The sequence below is a fragment of the Ursus arctos genome, unplaced genomic scaffold, assembly GCF_023065955.2.
Source record: "Ursus arctos isolate Adak ecotype North America unplaced genomic scaffold, UrsArc2.0 scaffold_7, whole genome shotgun sequence".
Lineage (NCBI taxonomy): Eukaryota > Metazoa > Chordata > Mammalia > Carnivora > Ursidae > Ursus > Ursus arctos.
Genome location: NW_026623089.1, coordinates 7718738 through 7739325, shown reverse-complemented (window position 1 = coordinate 7739325; position 20588 = coordinate 7718738). Strand labels below are relative to the sequence as shown.

General features: G+C 49.3%; 1 protein-coding gene across 5 annotated transcripts in view; it reads right to left on the bottom strand.

Annotated features, from left to right (window-relative positions):
* The window catches only part of CHST15 (carbohydrate sulfotransferase 15), a 91414-nt gene that overhangs the window by 22636 nt on the left and 48190 nt on the right, over nt 1-20588 (bottom strand). For all 5 annotated transcript variants that reach the window (XM_057308560.1, XM_026494336.4, XM_048219067.2 and 2 more), the window contains 4 exons: nt 10721-11784; nt 9681-10020; nt 7632-7778; nt 4440-4596 (listed from right to left, as the gene is read on the bottom strand). In XM_057308560.1, coding sequence (XP_057164543.1) covers nt 4440-4596; nt 7632-7778; nt 9681-10020; nt 10721-11266 — 1190 coding nt within the window. In that variant the 5' untranslated portion in view covers nt 11267-11784. The remainder of the gene's footprint in view (nt 1-4439; nt 4597-7631; nt 7779-9680; nt 10021-10720; nt 11785-20588) is intronic.

Genomic DNA, 20588 nt, shown 5'->3' with positions numbered 1-20588 from the left:
TCCTGGGGGGGGGGGGGAGGGAAATAAACGTACCATTTACATCTTTCTCTGGAAACTTAATAAGTGATTGATTTGATTCTGTGTGCAATCCCAACATTTTAAAAACCCTCTACCTTGGATCAATTTTAGAAATAAAGGCTAAATGTGAATCTGAAACTAGAAATAAACTCCACCCCCATCCCCCACCAATTTGTAGATGGAAAGAGCAGTTTAGCCTAATCCCACCCGCAGCAAGCAACCCCCAGAACCTTCCCCTACAGAAGAGCAACGTCATGGAATGACCCAAGTGGGCTGATGGCCTGGACCCAGTTAGACCAATGGGAACAGGGGTTCCAAGTGTTTGTTTCTTCCAAAAATCTAAACATTGAATATCTATCATCCTTTCCAGCTGGGATGGCGAATAAGCCATTTAAGATACGCCATGAGTCATGGGTTTCAAAAAAGAAATTCCTATTGTTGCATACTTTTTATCAATGTTTGAAAAGCGAGGAAACAGCTGTTGCTTTCAGTAACCCACACAGAAAATGTGCACATGAACACACCCTCCACTGTACACGTGCAGGTGCTATCTCTGGACATGGTAATGTGCTGGCAGCTTCTCTGCTCCTGGCCGCACCGCTGGGGCCCAGGTTCCTGGACAATCAGATGGGGAAATGGACGGCAGGTGTGGCAGGCGATCATCCCTGTTCCTTGACACGCACACCCTGCCATCTCCTCCCCTTGAGTGTGGCCTGGCCCTCAGGACTTGCTTCTAACCAACGGAATGTGGTCAAGGTGATGGGCCAACACTCTAGTGATCAGATTACAAAAGATCGTGACTTCTGACCTGTCTGCTGATCCTCTGGGTGGCTCTGAAGAAGCAAGCAGCCGTGTTGGCAGAAGCAAGGCATTGAGGGCAGTCTCAAGCCAACGGCCAGCAAAGAACGGAGGCCCTCCTTCCAACAGCCATTGAGGAACTGAATTTTGCCAACAACCATGTGAGCTTGGAAGCAGAGCCTTCCCCAGTCAAGCCTTTGGATGAGACCCCACCCTGGTGAAGCCTTGACTGCAGCCCTGGGAGAGATCCTGAAGGAGAGGACGCAGTAAACTGTGCCAGATTCTGACCCACAGAAACTATGCAATACTGAGTGTGTGGTGTTTTAAGCTTCTAGGTTTTGGGGTGATTTGTCACGTAGCAGTAGATGACTAACGTAGGAGGCAACCCAACAACGGGGTTAGCCTCCTGATGCAGGCTGTCACCATGGCATCCTGCCATCCCCTCCTCGGCACCACGACATCCACCATGAGAGAGTCCAGGCCTCACTTCTAGGTAAAAGTGCCAGCTCCCGGAGGGTAGGCACTGGGTGGGCCTTCATCCTTCCGGGACATGTATATGCTTAGCACCCACCACAGGGCCCAACATGGGGTCAGGGCTCAGCAAATGTCTGAGCTGATGAACTATCTCCGTTGAGGACCAGAAAGGCAAGAAATCTTCACTTTCAACTCCTACAATAGACAGAGTATTTGTTCCAGAAAGCAGGCAAGCAAGCAAACAAAACAAAACACGGTGACTACTTGGAAGGGCCATCTTGGGGCCCTCGAGCCTTCTAAGGGAAGGCAGACTTTTGGCTGGGTCTGAGAGGCAGGCTGGTCAGGTCCTGCTTCTGGCTCACTGTCTGAACCTGGGCAGCACCATGACCCCCCCCATTCAGAGGCCCGCCTGATGGCACTTGTGTCCTCAGAGATAAAATCAGAACTGCAGGAAGAGAGGGATACATGTGGGGAAGTTGACTCCACTCTGCAACATGAGAACCCATGGTCTTTACATTTGTCCTCACTGATCTCCCTGCTCGGGATGCTTCTTTCTCTCAACCACATTCTTTGTTGACTTGGCAAACTCTTACTCGTCCTTCAAAACCCAGCCTGGCTTTGGCTCCTCCAAAGTAACTCTTTCCCACCTGAAGCTCATTCCCTCTTCTGAGCCACTTATCTTCCCTCTTGCTCCGGCTGAATCCACAGACTGTAACAACCACAGCCATTCCTGTCTTGCAACCAGCCATGAGCTCCCCATGCCCAGGGCCTAGAACAGGGCTGACACACACTGAACAAGCCCAGACACAGACCGGTTCCCGCTGCTCTATGCCCAGGGAGGGACAACATGTTGCAGTTTTCACTCTCTTGGCCCCCTGAGGTTGAGGTGCAGTGTGACCTTCCTCAGAACGAGGAACTAGGGAGATGTGACAGGAAGACATTCAGGGAGCAGAAAGCACACTCTTGAGAGAATGTTCCAACCTTGTGAACTGCAGCTGGGGGCCGTCTGGGGGAGGGAGGCAGAGCAGCTGTGAAAACACCTCAGTGGGCGGCAAGGGGTCATTTAGTCACTAAGCCTTTCCTTTCAAGGCTGACAGTTACATAATCATGTCCACACAAGAGCATCACTGGTTTGTGTCAACTGTTCTCAGACTGAGGGGGACCAGCTCACTCCGTGAGCAGAAGGGCCAAACTTGTGCCTCCGAAGTGTGGGAACCAGAAGATAGGATGAGGCGAGCTGCTCCAAGGTCAGTGGCTGCCTCAGAACCAGACCAATGGATTCCTGAGGCTGAAAGGAGGACGGAACCAGAGTGGAACCATCTGGGACATATAGATGTGCCTTATGGCATAGCACCAGGAGGGCTGCAAGGGGCAGAGATGGAGGGGGATAATCCAGGTCCCTTCTGACCAGATGACATTCAGAGCCACAGGGGCCATTTTGAGAACTCCACTGAAAGGACAGAGAGATAAATTCAGGGAGGTGTGAGCAGGGCAGGACTTCAAGTCATGTCCTTTGGGGGCAACAAAGTGAAACAAACGAAGCAAGTTATAAGACTCTATGTGCTTACAATTATGTGTGTACACACACACACACACACACACACACACACACACACACCACTTAGCTGCATAGGTAGGCAGTCTGGAAGAAAAACACTCAATATAAATAAGAGCTATCTGATGGGAGATTATAGGTGCTTTCTATAATAGTTTTCTTTATAGCTTTCCGGTGTACTTCCTAAAATTTCCACAACAAGCATGTCTTACTTCCATCACCGGCAAGGATGTGAGGCCAGGAACGCATGCCCGTCCGTGAAGGTATTCAGGGCCTACTAGACTCCTAGGGCTGCTGAGACAAACTACCACCGTCTCATGGCTGGTGACTGTGGGAGTTCATTCTCTGGCCCTCCTGAAAGATGCTAGTCTGGAAGCCTGACGTCGGCAGGGTGGGGTTCTGCTAGGGGTTCTGAGGGAGGCTCTGTTCCAGGCCCATCTCCAGCTGCCAGTTGACAATCCTCGGCGTTCCCTGGCCTGCAGACACGTTACTCCGGTCTCTGCCTCCGTCATCACATGGTGCTCTCCCTGTGTCCAGATGTGCTCTTTTCACATGGACACCAGCCACCGGATTAGGGGCCACCCTAATCCAATAGGACCTCATCTTAACTTGAGTCCATCTGCATAGACCCTGTTTTCAAACAAGATCACACTCACACATATGGGGAGGGGGTGACTAGAACTTCAACATATCCTTGCAAAGGGCATAATTCAACCCGTAACAAGAGGTGGGTAGCCCAAAGGAAAGGGAGACACGGAGGGCTGGGTCTGCTTCAACATCTGGCAGGCTCTCCCGCTTGGGGAGCGTGACCCTTGGGTCTATGGGGAAGAAACAGATCCAGTGTGGATGCTCCCAAAAGACAGACTTGATTGCATAACAGGAAGACTACTGTCACCAAGCTGGACTGGTCATCTTGGGTGGGGGACTCCCACTCTTGGGTCCTGGAGCCACCTGAGGGCTCCTCTCTCTGATGGGATAGTACTGCGTGGATTGTCACGCTAAGTGAATTTCAGGTCCTGGACGCCCCAGGCTTCTGTCATCCCCACTGGCTTCATCTGACTCAAGCATCACCAGCGCCAACCCGGCCACCCCCATACTGTGAAGTCTCATGCTAGCTGTGCCTTGGACATACTGGGCGACCCCTGCTTTTTTACAACAAAGCAGCCCTGCCCATCATCTCTCCTCCTTTTGGCTTTTCAAGGAAAGGGGGAGACTGAATACTTGGAGCTGATAGGGATAAAGGCCTCGCTCAGGTCGGGACACAAGGAATCGTGGGAGCCAAACCCCTTGGGAAACCCTGACATCCCCTGATTCCAAGGGGGTTTTGCACAATAACCAAGGAGGGTCCCACGTTCCCAAGTCAAACAGGCCAGAGGCTGAAGGTCCACAGACCAGTCAGAAGGTCTAAGAAAACAATCCACAATTTGTTTAGACCCAGTGAAGATTGCACCAACAATAACATTTACATAAGAAATAGCAGTAAAATTGCAAGTTAAGCTTGTTTATTTAAAAAAAAAAAAAAAAAAGGAAGATCTTGTTCAAGTAGTTCAAAACTGCTTTTTCACCCCAAATACAAGAAATCCAAAATGCTCACCTCTCCACAGGGTCCCTGAGCATGACGATAAGTTTTGCATCTGGCTGAAAGGCGTGGATGAAGTCCTGGGTCAGAAAGGGCGGCTCTCCATCCGTGCTGTTGTCATAGAAGAAGGTCCAGGCATTGTTGTCCCACATGGTGGAGGCACTGGCCTCCCCTAGAAACAGAGAACACTGCACATGAGCAGTGCTGAGTTGCGGGCTCCCACGGGGCAGCTGCTAGGGACCAAACCAGGCTCCACGCTGACACCGGACTCCAGGAAGAGGAGGCTGACAAGGCCCCTCTGCCACAGTGACCTCCCCCGCTCCCACCCAGAGGTCGCTGTCTGGAAATCCAGGTGATCCGGGCAACACTGAGCATCTGCTTCCTCCCAGCTCCTCTCCAGGATGTGTAAAAAAAACCCTCTACCAGCATCTGGCCTCCCAATTTCATGATATTTGACATTGCTCATGGTGCACAGCTCTGTGGCATTTTAAAGGCCCACTGAGAATGTACTAGATGGTTCCCTTCGAAAAGCACCAGAGATGAAGGAGTAGTTTGGGGAAGCTGACCTTCATTAGGAAATTAGATGCAATCTGCATTGGATTTTACATGAAATCACAACCCACGGCTGGTCCCCAGCACGCCCTGAGAGCAAACCAAGAGAAAGATTTTGCGGGAAGGCTCACGGGACCTCAGTCTGGAGGTGCTGTGTCCTGAGTGCCCCCCCACTTCATCGCCCTGCACACAGCCGGCACTCACTCCGTGCTGACTGGGTGGACAGGGAGTGGGTCCACCCTTTTCTATCACGGTCTGTATGAATGAAGGATGAAATGTTAAATACACATTCTAGGACAGCCCTGAGGCCAAGATACACACATTTCAACATCTCTCACTCAGATACTTGAACCAATTTCCTGACTTTTTTTTTTTTTAGAAGATTTAGAAAGAAAGGCAAATCGATCAACTACATACAAATTCAATTTCCCAACATTTTACATGGGTATTTGATACGTCACAAAGTCACTTATTCAGGGAAAACCTGAGCCAAAAGACTAGCGTCATTGATCAGTGATGAGTGCATCACAATAATGCAGGGCGCTGGCAAACAGGCCCCGTCTGTTCTGTTGTCTGTGCAATCACATTCAGGTGAGCACTTCTGTTCTGGTCTTTCCTCTCTTCTCTTTTTTTAAAAATAATACCATAGGATATAGGAAAGACAAGTCAATCAGAAGTCCTTTGAAAATTCTCCTCACAATGAATACAAGAATATTAGAACAAGAGAAGTATCTAAAACTAAATTGGCACAATTCTGTCAAATCTCATAAATATACTACTACAACCATACAAACATTTGTCCATCCTCCAGTCCGTCCGTCCATCCATTCATCCTCTGTTCATTTCACATCCATTCATCCAGAAAGCATTCATCTGGCGTCTACTAAGTGCCTGGCACTGTGCTTGTGATAGAGGAGGGAAACAAGACAGACAATCCCCTCTCCTGTCCAACCTTGCAATCTAGGGGGGGCCGACAACTCCATATGCAATCAGCCCCCCATGTGAGCACGTGGACAGGGTAGAGCAGGGTGCCCTGAGAGCAAAGGCAGGGGCACTTCAGTGTGTCTAGAGCCCCACCCCTGAGAACCCGGCCACTCAAACCCTTCGTGAGCCCAGCCATCAGCCCAGACCACTGAGGAAAGGCTCTCTCTCAGCCCTGAGCCGAGATGCAGATCGACCCCCTACTCTCTACCAAAGATCTAACCAGAGGAAGCTGAAGCTGAATCACGTTCCAGGGCTGGAATGGAGCTGGTCCAGCAAGCCCACTGAACAGATGTGCAGGCCGAGCTCAGGAATACAAAGATGGACTCGTCACAAGGCACAGAGCTGCCTGGTGGCATGGGTGGGCGAGCTGCCAGCTTTCCCCACACCTCTCCACTACCTAAAACTCCCCAAACTCTGCTTTAGGTAAATATCAGAGCAGCAAATTTTTTCTTTAATTTTCCTTCTTAAATCTGGAAGTAAGTAAAATTAGAAAACCAAACTAAGGCTTTCCTTTTTCATTCATTATCTTAGGCTCTATTTCCTAGCCCTAGGATATATATTTTTAGCTCTTTCATAAGAACATGAGATTCTCCCAGAGGCATATGGTGTGGGAGTCACAGTCAAATATTAATTAGACTTGTGATCTAAGGTGTGTGGACCCAAGGCTGCAAGAAAATAGCTAGTAGCCAATTCACACCGGGGTGGGGGTGGTGTATGATCTCATCCGGCTCTCCGAACTTGATTTCTTTGGGTTAAAAAAACAAAACAACAAATAAATCAGGGCTTAGGCATGTAAGCCTATCTCCTAGGACAGGAAGAGTCAAAAGCAAAGAGCCATCTTTCGAATGGTTGATTACAATTCCTCTTAGTTGCTAACAGAGTCACTGAATTCGGAGAATCAAAATATAATAGAGTTAGGAAAATAAAAAAACAGATTGCTGCCTCAGGTAACCAATTTAAGGAAACTATGTGGCCAGATTTCTCTCTTTCAGAAGGTGTAAGTGGATAAATGTCTTCTCCTAAGCTGAATCCAATACAAAGAGCGAATAGGTAGGTTCTTTATAAACGTTCTTGTGAATTAAAAAAAATGGTTATTAATCAAGCCACCTCATTTTGAATGTCTAAAGGCATTAACTTGACAATGGCTAGGCTTTTTCAACAGCAATTAGTCACCAACAATGCATCGGGGCTGTTATCTGTTTCTGGAGAGATTGCCTCTGTCTTTACCAGGTCCTGGGGCCAGGGATTCCAAAGGCCACGATATTAAATCAATGACTAACCGGTTAATTTTATGCTCCCCCATCCCAACTTAGACCGGTCTGTCATGAAGAGAAACCAAGCACGTGTGCTTCATTTAAATAAAAACAAAAAAATGTCAATTTTTAGGAAAAAAAAACATTCCAGGTACATGGCCGTCTCCGTGTACTAAAAAGTCTGCTCAACATTTCTGCTTTCCAGAAATTATGTCAGTGATGTAAACGTTTCACACAGCAGTAAGAGTGATGGCCAGGCTGGGAAGCACGCCCTCCACCGAGACAGCAGGCCTCCTGCAAATGTTCCCCAGGCCACAGCAAAAGCCAGGCCAGCCCTAGAGCAGAAGGGGCCCAGTGGGAGTGGGGGCTGGGCCCCAGGCAGGAGCGGCCCCAACGGGGAGTCACACAGAAGCCGTACCGATAATGATTCTAGTCATCCTGCTCTGCTCCTGCGCAGAGCCGGCCTGCAGGCCTTGATGGATCTGGTGTGCAGCCAGGTCAAAGAGGTCCAGGTAATCTTCCACGGGGTAGCGGTCCCGAAGCCCGTCTCTCAGGCGGACAATCCCTACGAGAACCAAGAAGCAGGAGTTACTGAGGACGAAGCGGCCACTGCTGGGGGGTGGCCTCCTAGGAAGAGATAGAGAGGGATGGAAAGGCCCAGGGGCCAGCCGCAGCAGCCGAGGCTCCACCCAAGTGAGCTGCTGGAAGGGGCTCGCAGGGAGAATGTTTGCAAATTGGCTGTCCTCTTTAGCCTGCTCCCTTCGAGGGGTGGGAGACCACCACTGAGCTGCAAGTGGTGGCTTCTAGGATGGCACACCCATTCGAGAACTATGAACACATCTGCTTGGAAGGCCAGACTTTGGGGCTGGCTGACAGGGGCACCAGGTGGGGCCCTGAAGTGGCTGGGCAGCAAGGGCATCCAGAATGCACACACTGTATCAAACAGGAATGGGAGGGTTTTTAAAGATTTTATTTGAGAGAGAGAAAGAGAACAAGCAGCGAAAGGGCAGAGGGAGAAGCAGGCTCCCCAACACGGGGCTCCATCCCAGGGCCCTGGGATCCTGCCCTGAGCCAAAAGCAGATGCTTAACCGACTGAGCCACCCAGGTGCTCCAGAAAAGGAGTTTTTATCGGAGCTTCTTTCTCTCTCTGGCCTGTTTGATCAAGCAGGTCGTCTGTCTGTCCAAACAAGGGGAATTGTCCCAGAATCCCAGGACACACAGTTGAACTTACCAGTCATTCTGCCATAGCCCAATGCAGCCGAAATTTGCCCTTTGCCTTAAAAACAGGTCAATTTTGCGTGCAACTCTATTAACAACACAACACTGCCCCCAAACCACAGCTACCAAGGTTAATAGAAAGTGGAGGGAAAACGTCCATTTGCAAAAGAGCAAGAGGTTCAAGGAGACTCTGAGTACCAGATCCCAGAAGCACGCACCCCTGTGTGTTTCCCTCGTCCCCGCCAGTGGGAGGCTGGTTCTCATTAGGGCAAATGGTGAGCCGTGCAGGGAGAGCACCCTACATGACACCGGGGCTCCCACAGCTGCCTCTGCCAAACCACGAAAGACACATTTCCTCCTCTTGGTTCACTCAGGAAGAACATCAAAAGGATTAAGTCAATTTGTCAGGAAACAAACAGGACTTGATCTAAACTTAGGCTCTTCGAAGGAAAACTTTTAAGATCCCCTTCTAAGCAACTTGGTCCTTTACATGAAACACGCCCTGGAGTTCCGCCCCAGCTTTTGGCATTTGTCGAAGTGACTGAACGTCTCCTGGCAGAAGGGAAAAGGTTAAGAAAAGGAAACAGTGACCCGAGGGTTGCGGGGTGGCTAGGGCTGAGTGGGAGCCATATCCAAAGTCATCCCTGTGTGCAAGGGGTGCTGTGAGCAAGGTCGCCCAGAGTCATGTCAGTGTAATTTTCCTTCTGCGCTTGAGGCAGACGGATGGTGCAGGTCAGAGAAAAAATGAGGCCCAAAGCAGCTCGAAGACGTGTTCACAGCCCTCGGAGGAGCCAGCCAGAAGCTCGCACTCACCCGGCATGGCAGCCTTTCTTCCCGGTGTCCCCCTGGGGTGGGGGTGGGGGGCTCTGGGGGCCACAATACAAAGATGGGGGGCACAGCCCCAGAAAAACGCCCACCTGGCACCCTTACCCTTGCCCTGCATACAGCTGGCACTCAATAAATGCTCTCTGGGTGGCTGGGAGGTAGGTCCAGCCCCGCGTATGTTTGTGCGGGGGGCGGGGGGGGGGGCTGGACTAGCGAATTGCCTGCACTTTGCGTCTCAAAGTGTTTCCTCACCTCCTGCGCTGCCTCCCTGGCGGCCCTGAGCACCACGCCTGGCGCCCGCCCCGCGGGCCAGACCTGCGCCAAGCGTGGCTGAACGACCAAAGGACTGAGGCAGGAGGCGACAGGAAGAGACTTGGCACCCGCACGCAGGTCCCGCCCCCCGCGGCGACCCCTCGCGCTCACCGAAGCGCTTCCGGGTCCACCAGTGGGGCTCCTTGATGGCGGAGAACTTGACTTCCGGGTGCAGCCGGAGGCGGTCGTAGAGGTCGGTGGTGCCGCACTTGGGCTGCCCGATGATGTAGAAGCGCGGCAGGCAGCGGAGGCGGAAGTGCTTCCCGCTGGCGTGGGACAGGTGGCCCCAGAAGGCCTTGCGCAGGGCGTCGAAGGTGGAGCGGAAGCGCTTGGAGTAGAGCACGTAGGAGTTGGTCAGGTACGGGTCAGTGGTGTTCCTGCCCGTGAACTCCTCGTACCAACAGGGGCTCTTGCTATTTGGAAGAAATTTATTGGGGATTACTGAAAACATCTGCAACGAAAGAGAAAAAGAGGGCGAGACACACGGAGGGGGGAAATTAGCAAGAACACGTTCTAACCACGATGCGGTCATGCCCTGACCCTCGTTACGGTGTTCACATTTGAAGTATCATTTGACAATGGCTAAACACTAAAATAAAGCAAAGCTTGGTACACAGCCAAGACCATGTTTTTCCTTAGCCCAAAATAAAACTAAAATTTGGAGAGAATGAAGATAAAAGCTTACTCAAAATCCATCCTACGCCAGCACGCACAGCAATCTAATTAAATTTCACAGTTGGAATCTTTTTACTAGTTGTGTATTTAAATGACCATTAGAGACAAAAATACTAATTAGGACACAATAGAAACAGGATGATGGTGATCTACAAAAAAAAGGTTTAACCACCATGGTGGCGTTTCAAGTCCTGCGATGGAATTATGAGAAGGGGTGGCCCTTTGGTATTTCTAGCTTTGCCATTCAGTACCTCGAATTTCCTCCTTGGTGTAAATAAACATCATGAACAGACAGCCCTCTCCCAGGGCCCTCTGATCTGTGAGGCTGTCAAATTATCCATGTTATACCTGAGAAATTTTTGGTCATTTTTCTTTACTTTACTTTTCTTTCCCAAACACGGTGCAGAAAAGGAAGCATCTATTTTTAAAAATCAATCCATCAATCATTCAAGAGAGATTAGCACAAGGCTACTCACATGCAATTCCTGCTTCTTGAGGTCTTCTATGTCTGGGAGCTGCCTGGTCGTGAACTCTATCCTGGCTGTGATGCTGTTGATAATTAATTTAATGCTTGCATAGTCTTTCACGTATGAAATATTATTTACAGAGGGTTGGTGATGATGCTCTTTTGTGTCACTCGGGTTTTCGCCGTCCGTCAAGCTGGGATTGCTGGGGAAGGCTCCGTAATGGAAAGGCGAGGAGATCAGAAGCTCTTGGTGGGCCCCAGAAAGGATGTAAGATGCCATCACCAAGGTCATGATCATCAATCCAAACACGAGGCTACATCGCTTCCCCTTCTTGAAGCGCAGAAACCTGCCCCAGCTCTCATTCCCCTCAGCCCTCACCTCGAGAACAGCAAGCAAGTTCATCTGCTTACCGTCCACACGGAGCACAATTTTGTTCTCTCCTTTGCACGCGGGGCACTCCGGGTGACCGCGAAGGGGGCCTTCTCCACAGCCGACGTGCTGTTTGTACTCGTTGTTGGGCAACAACTGTATGCAGCAATTAATGCAGTGCCTCATGGTAATGCCCTTGGACGGCTGGCCCACAGAGCCATGGGCGAGCCCCCGAGGAGCCCGGATGCATGCAAGTTGTGCTGGAAAAACTTTAAGGGTGTCTTTCAATGAGATAAGATGGTTTTAAGGCACAAGCAACGGAAACAAACAGAATATAAAAATGAGCAGGTGCCGAAGACCTGGAGAATGAGACAAGGGCCTTCTTTGGTTCAACTCCAAAAGACAAAAAGAAGTGATCCCCAACTGTCATGTTCTGTAAGAGCCACTGCAATCTTAGAAGAATCCACAAGTTTGGCAACAATTCTGCCTGTCCTTCAGGTTTTTCCCATGGCACAAAATGAAGTGGAAGAATTCTTGCTGGAGAACATGGAGACACCCAAGAGATTAGCAGAGAGCATGGTCTCAGCAAGGGATGGGTCGGCAAGCCATCCTTGCAGAGGCCAGCGAAGATTTCTTCTACATCCCGCACTCCTTCAAAATGTTTCCTCTTCAGGGGGAGCAAAATCTTTAAAATGTCGGATTACCTGAACAACAAAGAAAAGAGGTTTTATTACATGATGTGGTGATAGCCATACCCTGGGGTCACCTTCCCAGGAGAGAAGTTCTCTTTTCTACTCCAGGTTTCAGTCAGTCTGCTGGGCCACAAGCAAGTCATAGAAAATCACATGGGATAAAAGCAGAGCTTTTAGGTGCCTGGTGCTTGGCTTTGGGGTTTGATCTCTGCCACCAAAAGTGGCTCCAGCACCACCCCCACCAGCACCACGTCAAACAGCTCAGATTTTGCACAGCCCATATACCCTCTAATGCCCCAGCCACACCACAGCTAAGTCCTGAGTCCCCGAATCTCAGGACTTCCTAGTCCATTCCCAGATGCACGCACGGTCAGTGACTGTAAGTTGAGAAATGAACGGAAGCATCCATGTTTTTAAATCAACAAACTATCCAAGAATCGGCCTGGTCAGGGTAGGAGCGTATAGAGAAAATATGTTTTTTCTCTCCCAATAGCACCCATAGTCTCTTACCAAGAATTAACCTTTATTATCAGTTTAGGAGGCAAAAGTTAATGAAAATTTAGAAACACTGAAAAGATTCTCTCCTTCAGTAGAGTGCATCATATAAAAAAACCATTTGACTTTAAGTTATTAAGCAATTAAACCCAACGTGCAGTATTCCCCTGAGTAACATAACATTCAGACCCTGAAATCATTTTTCACTTTCATCATCCTGGGGAAAACACGATTCTTAAAAATCCATTAACAGAATTCTGTGGTTATAAAATGTATCGTTGCCCAAATGATGACACTTCTTTGTAGATGTTGTAAAAACAGCAAAAAAGGAGACTTAGTTTCCAATAATGGCAGCCACACTAACTAGCTGTGTGACCTCCAGCGGGCCATATAACCTCTCTGAGCTTTGCCTCCCTCCCCAGTAAAATTAGGGTTAGAGTTACCTCCCTTATAAGCTTGCAGCAAGTACTAAATTAGTTAACACACAAAGAGTTTGCATAATGCCTACACATAGTTATTAGCAACCCCTAAAAGGTAAGCAACATTAATAATAGCATCATCGATGACCATTACAATTATGATTTTTAATTGTCAGTGAACGCCAAGAATGTTCAAAGTGGAATCAAAGATGGGAGATCCTATCACATTATTTTTCCTTAGGGCTCCAGTGTTACTCAAAGGCAGTAGACTCACCTTCAACTTGGCCCCCACACACAGCCCTCAAACAATCCTACCTGTCCCCAGAGAAGGTGGGATTAACTAATCCTGCATTAAAGCCTCCTTGTATTGGCTAGAAGGCTGAACAATGAGGACTCACCAGCAGGAACCTTCCCTTCCCTTGGACAGAAAGGCCCAGGCTTTATCAAAATACGCTAACCAAGAAATAGCCAAGCAGCGCTTCCTAAAATGCCTCCCACTCGGTGTTCTGCACGTTGTGGATACGTGTTCTGTGCTTACATTACTTGGAGAAAAGGTAAGATGGACAAAATCAAACAGATTTCTTTACAACAGGACTTTTTGGGGCCCTTAATATGCTAATGAGCCCTGTGAATCCACAGGAGAGGAATGTAAGATGCAAAATTTCCAAAACATAATTGGCCATGGAATTCTCCTAATGTCGCAAGGAACCAGCTTGAGAAATGCTAGTTAAGGGAGGCCGAGATTGGGGTCAGGGCAGTTCTGGGAAGAGCAGAGGAGCAAGGGTGTGCAGGAGCAAACTGTTCTGGAACCAGGCCAACACCCGGGGCTCCGCCGCCGGCTCATTTCTGAGAGCAGTTGGAGAGACGTGACAGGAGCCTCAAGGCTCAAATCTCTGCCTCCCACTCGCTCAGCCACCCTTGACCCATCACTTGGTACAAACAATTCTTCCAAACCAAAGAAACAAAAGGGCAAGATCCCCTACTTGGAAATCCTATCGCTAAGCCAAGAAAACATTTTTTTACATGTTGAAGACAAGGCCAAGCAGGGCTAAAAGGAGGCTCCGACCAGGAGCTCAGTGTGGAACATGTTCACACCCTTCTGTCTCTCTGGCTGCAGAAAGTCTAATTAGATTTCTAAAAAAAAAGAAAGGAAAAGAAAAGAAACAGAGTCTTTGAAGCTCTAAGACAAGAATGTACAAAATCTGGACCCAGCAGAATGGGCAAAATACTCCTAAACAAAAACAAAGGTTTCTTCTTACAAGCAGAGTAAGTAAATAGATCTGGGTCGTCGGGAAAGCTGACAGTCTCAACGGGGAGGCTCTGGGACGTGCTGAGCCCATGCATTTGCACCCCTGGGCAGGCTGCACCCTCCAGCCAGACCTCTACTCCAGTCTTGCTTCTTAAACACAGAACAGGGAGCCGAGACCTGGGGTGACAACTCATTCACTTGTTTGCTCCTTTGCTGGGCAGCTCTCTTCTGAAGGGGAAGCTTGGAGCAGGCCCGGCTGCCATGCAGTGGGGCTGCGGAGGCCCAAAGCCAACAGAAGATGGGGGGGTAAGAGAATAAAAAATAAACATGTCGTCTTTGTCCCCAGTTCTTGGCAATAGCTTCTAAAACCCTTGGAATTTCCCAAATGAAGGGGTGAGAGGAGCATTCTTTTGTTATTCAGAACAAGCCCCATTCAGCCACAGCTGAATTTATGCTAATGAGATGACTCTTAGGGGAACCCCTGATAGCTTCAGGATGGGGCTGGTGGCCAGAAAGCCCAAGCCTCGATTGGACAGTGAGAAGGTTGGAACTTACAGCCTCACTTCCCCAACCTCCAGGGAAGCAAGTGAGTTAGTCCTCAAAGGCCGATGATTTATTAAGCAAGCTTATGTAATGGAAGCTCCAGAAAAACCCCCAAAATGACAGGATCTGGAGAGCTTTCTAGTTGGTAAACACAAGGAGGTGCTCCTAGGAGGGTGGCTCCGCGCCCCTCCCCCCTTGTCTTGCCCCAGGCATGTCTTCCATCCGGCTCTCCTGAGTTGTATCCTTAATAACTGGTAATAGTAAATAAGGCGCTGTCCTGAGTTCTCTGCATTGTTCTAGTGAATTATCAGACCTCAGGAGGGCCTTGTGGGAACCTCTGAATTTGTAGCCAGATCAGACAGAAGTTGGGTAGCCTTGGGACCCAGGACTTGTAACTGGCATCTGAAGTGGGGGCAGTCTTGGGGGACTGAGCCCTTAACTTGTGGGGTCTGTGCGAGCTCCGGGTAGTTACTACTGGAACTAAGCTAAATTGTAGGACAATTCAGCCGGTGTTTGGACAGTTGGAGTTTGTTGGATGGGGAAACAATATCAATCTTACAAGTTTTACCAAAACGTATAACCAGTATCTGGTATGTGAAATACCCCTTGATAATGTCGATTAAAAAGAAGTCCTTTGGGGCGCCTGGGTGGCACAGCGGTTAAGCGTCTGCCTTCGGCTCAGGGCGTGATCCCGGCGTTCTGGGATCGAGTCCCACGTCAGGCTCCTCCGCTATGAGCCTGGTTCTTCCTCTCCCACTCCCCCTGCTTGTGTTCCCTCTCTCGCTGGCTGTCTCTATCTCTGTCAAATAAATAAATAAAATCTTTAAAAAAAAAAAAAAGAAGTCCTTTGACCATATTCCAGACGTGGCTGGGGCCCTTGTCAGTGCAGGGCCTGGAGCTTTGAGGCTTCCAGACCAAGTTCTGGCTGACTGGACAGGAGTGGTACAGAAGTGACCGCGACAGCGAGGCTCTTCCCCACCCAGAGCTTATATTCCACCAGGAGTCAGGGGCTACAGGGCAAAGGACAATAAACATGACAAAGGAATAATCTCATCGCAGACACTGATAAAGGCAATGAAGAAAATACAAAGGGAGAATACAATGAAACCATAACAACAGGCGTTCTCTAATGCAGCAGTAGGGCCAGATCGTTCTTCATGGTCAGGGGCTGTTCTGTGCACTGACCTCCACCCCCAGGTGAGACCTGCACCCAGACAGGACAGGGGGTCCAGCAGCAGGATGTCCAGAGAAGCGTAGCTGGGAGGGGACACTTGAATAATGAGAAGGAAGCCAGCCATGTGGGGCTCAGGAGAAGTAAAGACCCTGTGAAGGAGAGAAGCTGGGGAGCAAAGCCCAGGGGGACGACCAGGAGGGTAGACGCCTGGGCTTTGGGGCGGGTGGGGGGTAGGAACCAGATGGGAGAGGAAGCAGGAGCCAGATCCTATAAGGCCTGGAAGGCAGGAGTCAGGGCTGAGATTTGTCCAAGTGCAAAAAAGGATGCACACCACATATGCTCTCAAAAGGATCTTTGCAAGATGTGTAACTATTAACTAACATAACCCAGTGAAGAAAAACTGAGTTCATGTGACTGTATTGAAAGCAAAAGGGATTGCTGTTAGACGCCTGAACTGGCCTTTCCCATGTGCCACGATCATCCTGAGAACAGTCCCACAGAAACCTAACGCTCAGGTGATTCTTCCTTAAAAAAATAAGCAACACGCGTCCCTTGCACTTTACCTGTCTGGAATGTTCCCGTTTTGGTGCCAGTAGACTCAGATGAGCCAGGACCCTTGTGCTCCCAGGCAGGTACTAAACCAAGTACTCAGGTATACATTTCAGTGAGATCTCTTCCCAGCCTGGGCTCAGTGCTGTGCCCTACGCAGGCAGACAGCAGGTGTGGGAACCTGTACCCCTGTGCGAGATCAGATGACTGGTCCCAAAATAGAAAGCGTTCAATTACCCAGCCCTGGCTAGGATGCCCCCTATTAACCTATGCACCCCAAGCATCATTAGCAAGCCATTTATAACAAAATTGTAATTGAGAGACCCAGAAATACCACTTTAGAGTAAGTAATTGAATGCCCCTTTGGTGTAAGATCGATAAAGGGCATCCAATTTCACCCTAGGAAAAACTTATTAAATTATTGTAGCTATGAGCTGATACAGCAGAAGAAAGATGTACAAAACTTCAAAAGAAATCTGGATGGACTTAAATAAATAGCTTCATTTAGGTAGCCCATTTACATCTGCCCTCAGGGAGGAGAGAGGAAAAAATAGCTAATTACGTTATTTTACTTGAATGTTTTAAGGGAAAAAAATGTGATGGGTCTTAAGTAACCTTTACGAAAACACAAGGCTTTCTTCTGATTAGCATGTCTAACTGCTGACATTTCTCTTTGGGCTATGTATATGGAAATACATTTCTTCAAGGAACATTCATCAACAATTACAAGAAGGAACATTTTTCATATTTAACTCAAAGATAGAAGATTGTCTCTGAGACAGAGGCAGCAAGCCTGAGGAGTCCTGTACAAGCAACATATTACCAGTTTCAACCTGATGCTGGAGTTTTATGCTTTTGATCCCTATGCAGTCAATCAACAGAATAAAGCTACGACCCTTGATGATGGCTCACTGGCTACAGCATAGTGGAAGGAAGCCAGTCAGCAGTCCTGTGGGCCAGGATCCCAGAGCCGTGTCCACCCGGCGACTTTAGACAAGTCGATTAAGTGATCTGGGCCTCTGGATTCTCAGAAGAAATCCCTGACAGTAACGAATCACACACAGCACTATAGCCTGGGTGCTGGGCCAGGACACTTGGCTTTGACATTGAGCAAGTCATTATACTCCCCTCCTCCTGTTTCCCTGCATGTAGATGGGGAACACTCGCAGGACCTCTCCCATAGCTCAATGCTGTAAGCATTAAGTGATCAATTCATATAAAGTGCTTAGACAAGTGGCCCATAGTAAGTGCTAAATAAATCTTAGCTCTTTTGGGGGCACCTGGGTGGCTCAGTCGGTGAAGCGTCTGCCTTCAGCTCAGATCATGATCCCAGGGTCCTGGGATTGGGCCCTGTGTCGGGCTCCCTGCTCAGTGGAGAGCCTGCTTCTCCCTCTCCCTCTGCACTATCCCCCACCCCCCACTCATGCTTGCTCTCACTCACTCACTCTCTATCTCAAATAAATAAATAAAATCTTTTTAAAAAATGGTGGCTCTTTTTATATAGACATAGTTGCAGCCCACGAGAAATATTTGGTAAGTAGCTGATTACTCCTTACGGCAGATTGCATTATTGGTTCCAGTTCACCATCCTGCCCTGTATTCTACCTTCCATCACATGAATGGGCAGCAACTTCACCACGAGCAATGGGGTACGTGTCTCCACCCTTTGGTTTGAGTGTGGAGACTGGCTTTGGCCAACAGAATGAGGCAGAAGTGACAACATGCCAGTCCCAAGACCAGGCCATAAGACACAGCATGTGTAGCCGCTCGGCTTCTGCACCTTTGTCATCACCGTGGGAAGAACATGGCGGCTTGGCAGTGCCTGGGGTGGTCTGGTATGTGACAGAAGCTAACTGATACACTCTCCCACAGGTTAGAAACACTAGGTGTTACTAAGTTACACTAGTATACTTTTATGTTTAGAAGCTCCAAAAAGTGTGTTTATATGAGCAAAGTGAATCGTGAGCGATTCAGGCCAAAGCAATTCATCCAAAGACCCAGTGCACCAACTGAATCAATGCTTGACTAACGCCGGAAGCAGATATGCCAAAACAGTGCTGGAAACCCAGATGGCAGCTGTTCTCGAACAAGACATAGCTGCCCAAATGTCACACACCAGGTTACTTTCTGGCAAAATGTGTGTTTGTGACAACCACAGCTGTTCTGTTTTGTGATCTGGACAACTGACCCCATCCTCCCCACTTCCCGATAAAGACACCTTCTTCCTTGCCTCGCTCCAGGGCCGCTGTGGTTTCTTCTGTGCTTCCTTGAGCAAGCCCTTCCTGTAGCCGAGTCCTTATGGTGTCGTTGTCAGATTGCACCTTTCCTGATGACGGAGACACCTCATCTGTGCTTTGTCTACAACAGGGGTTTTCAAACTGCGCGACCTGCAGGGTCTTCCTGGCGGGCCCAAAATGTGTGTCATCCGAAACACAGGCAGTTTTCAAAAATTATTTTTAAAGCATACTTGACTATATAGTAAGTTCATCAACATACTTGTTAATAATGACCACTTCTCATGCCTTACAGTATAGAAAATATATTCCCAACTATTCTTACAACCCATAAAATACATCCCTACAGAAACAGGTGTTTCCTCTGTGATCAGATCTCCATAGGATGCAGCCAACTCCTCCCCTGCATCTGGTCTAGAGGCCCAACGATTTGCAACTTGGTAGAAAGTGGGGATGTAGCAAAAAATGTGGTTTTTTTTTTTAAAGATTTTATTTATTTATGTGACAGAGAGACAGCCAGCGAGAGAGGGAACACGGCAGGGGGAGTGGGAGAGGAAGAAGCAGGCTCCCAGCGGAGGAGCCCGATGTGGGACTCGATCCCGGAACGCCGGGATCACGCCCTGAGCCGAAGGCAGATGCTTAACGACAGCGCTACCCAGGCGCCCCCCAAAAAATGTTTTCTGAGCAATGCAAACAACGCATTGCAGGCTTTGGAGTCAGGCAGACCTGCATTTCGATCAGACTCCACTCCCTGCCAGCTGTATCATCTCAGGCAACTGACTTGCCCATTCTGTGACATTATTCCTTCATCTGTAAAATGGGAGTAAAACCATCTGTGTCGCCTAGCATGGATGTGAAGGGGAAATGAGATAACAGATACAAAATGCTTCATCTGGCATCTGGCACCTAGCAAACCTCAGTATGTGACAGGTGTTCTTTGCATTCTTCTAGAGAAGCCCTCGGGCCCTCACTCCAGGCCTAGTTGCTTGCAATGTATACATAATTCTAGGCACGGGTGTCCAATTTTCCTGTCTGCAACTAATCCGAAGTAATGAATGAGAAGAGGCAGGTGGCCGCGAGAGGCGGCACAGAGGAAGAGGAAAGAACAGCCAGGTTTTATAGCAGAAGGAAGATGCTAATGAGCAGAGCCGACTGGGATCATTCCGGTGCCCCGGTAACCAGGGTGGGGAGCCCTGGAGAGTCTGAGGCAGCTGGGGGTGCAACTTGGGAAAAGCTCAGCCCCTTCAGAATCATCATCCATCCATAACCTGCTCAGTGCTTACCACGGAGGACCAGTTTTCCAGAAATGGGCCCATCCCCAAAGGCCTAAAGGTCTGGGCTAAGCAAGCCGCGTCTTTGCAGACAGGAGGTAAAAACAGAAAGGAATTCATGGAGAATTCCTGGGGCCTTCTACCGTAAAGTCCTTCCTGCTATGACAGACCTGAACACCTCAAGAATGATGGTGGGGAGTCAGGGCCCGGGTCAACACCTGGGCAGGCTCCAGGGAATCCAACCTATGGGGACCCGCTCAGCCAGGCCTGCATTTCACAGGCAAGGAAATCGAGGCCCAATGGGATTCTGTACTTCCCCAAGGATGCGCAGCTCATCACAGAGACCCAGCGTCCTGATCCCTGTCTCCCCACCCCTGCCCCAGCACCTCATCAACGGGGAGCCCGTCCGCACCTCCGCCCCGTCACCCTGGCCGGGCCTCGGACAGTCTGGTAGTTCCTCCCAGCCCTTTCCCATCCCTCCAGAACTTGTTTCCTAAAGAACAGATTTGCACAGAGATACAGGACAGGGGGCCCTGGACATGTGGTGGCGGACATAGAGGGTCAAGGCAGGTACTTCGTTCAATCCCCTTGTCGGCCCCGGGACACCGAGTCTTAAACTGTCTCAATTCAGACTCTATCCATCATGCAGGCACGTCTGCTCCAGCTGCAAAGTACGATGGGCACGACAGGGGGGGACCGGGATAGGGACAAGGTTTGCAGGGGCTGGCCTGGTGCCAAGTGTGGGGCAGGGGAAAGAGGTGGGGCTGGTGCATTCACGGAATGCTGAAGCTGAGACAGCAGGGAGGAATGGAAAGGGCCCCGTGTGCGGGATGCAGACGAAGCGAAGCCCCGAAGCCCCGGCCCCTTTTGTTTTTGCGCATC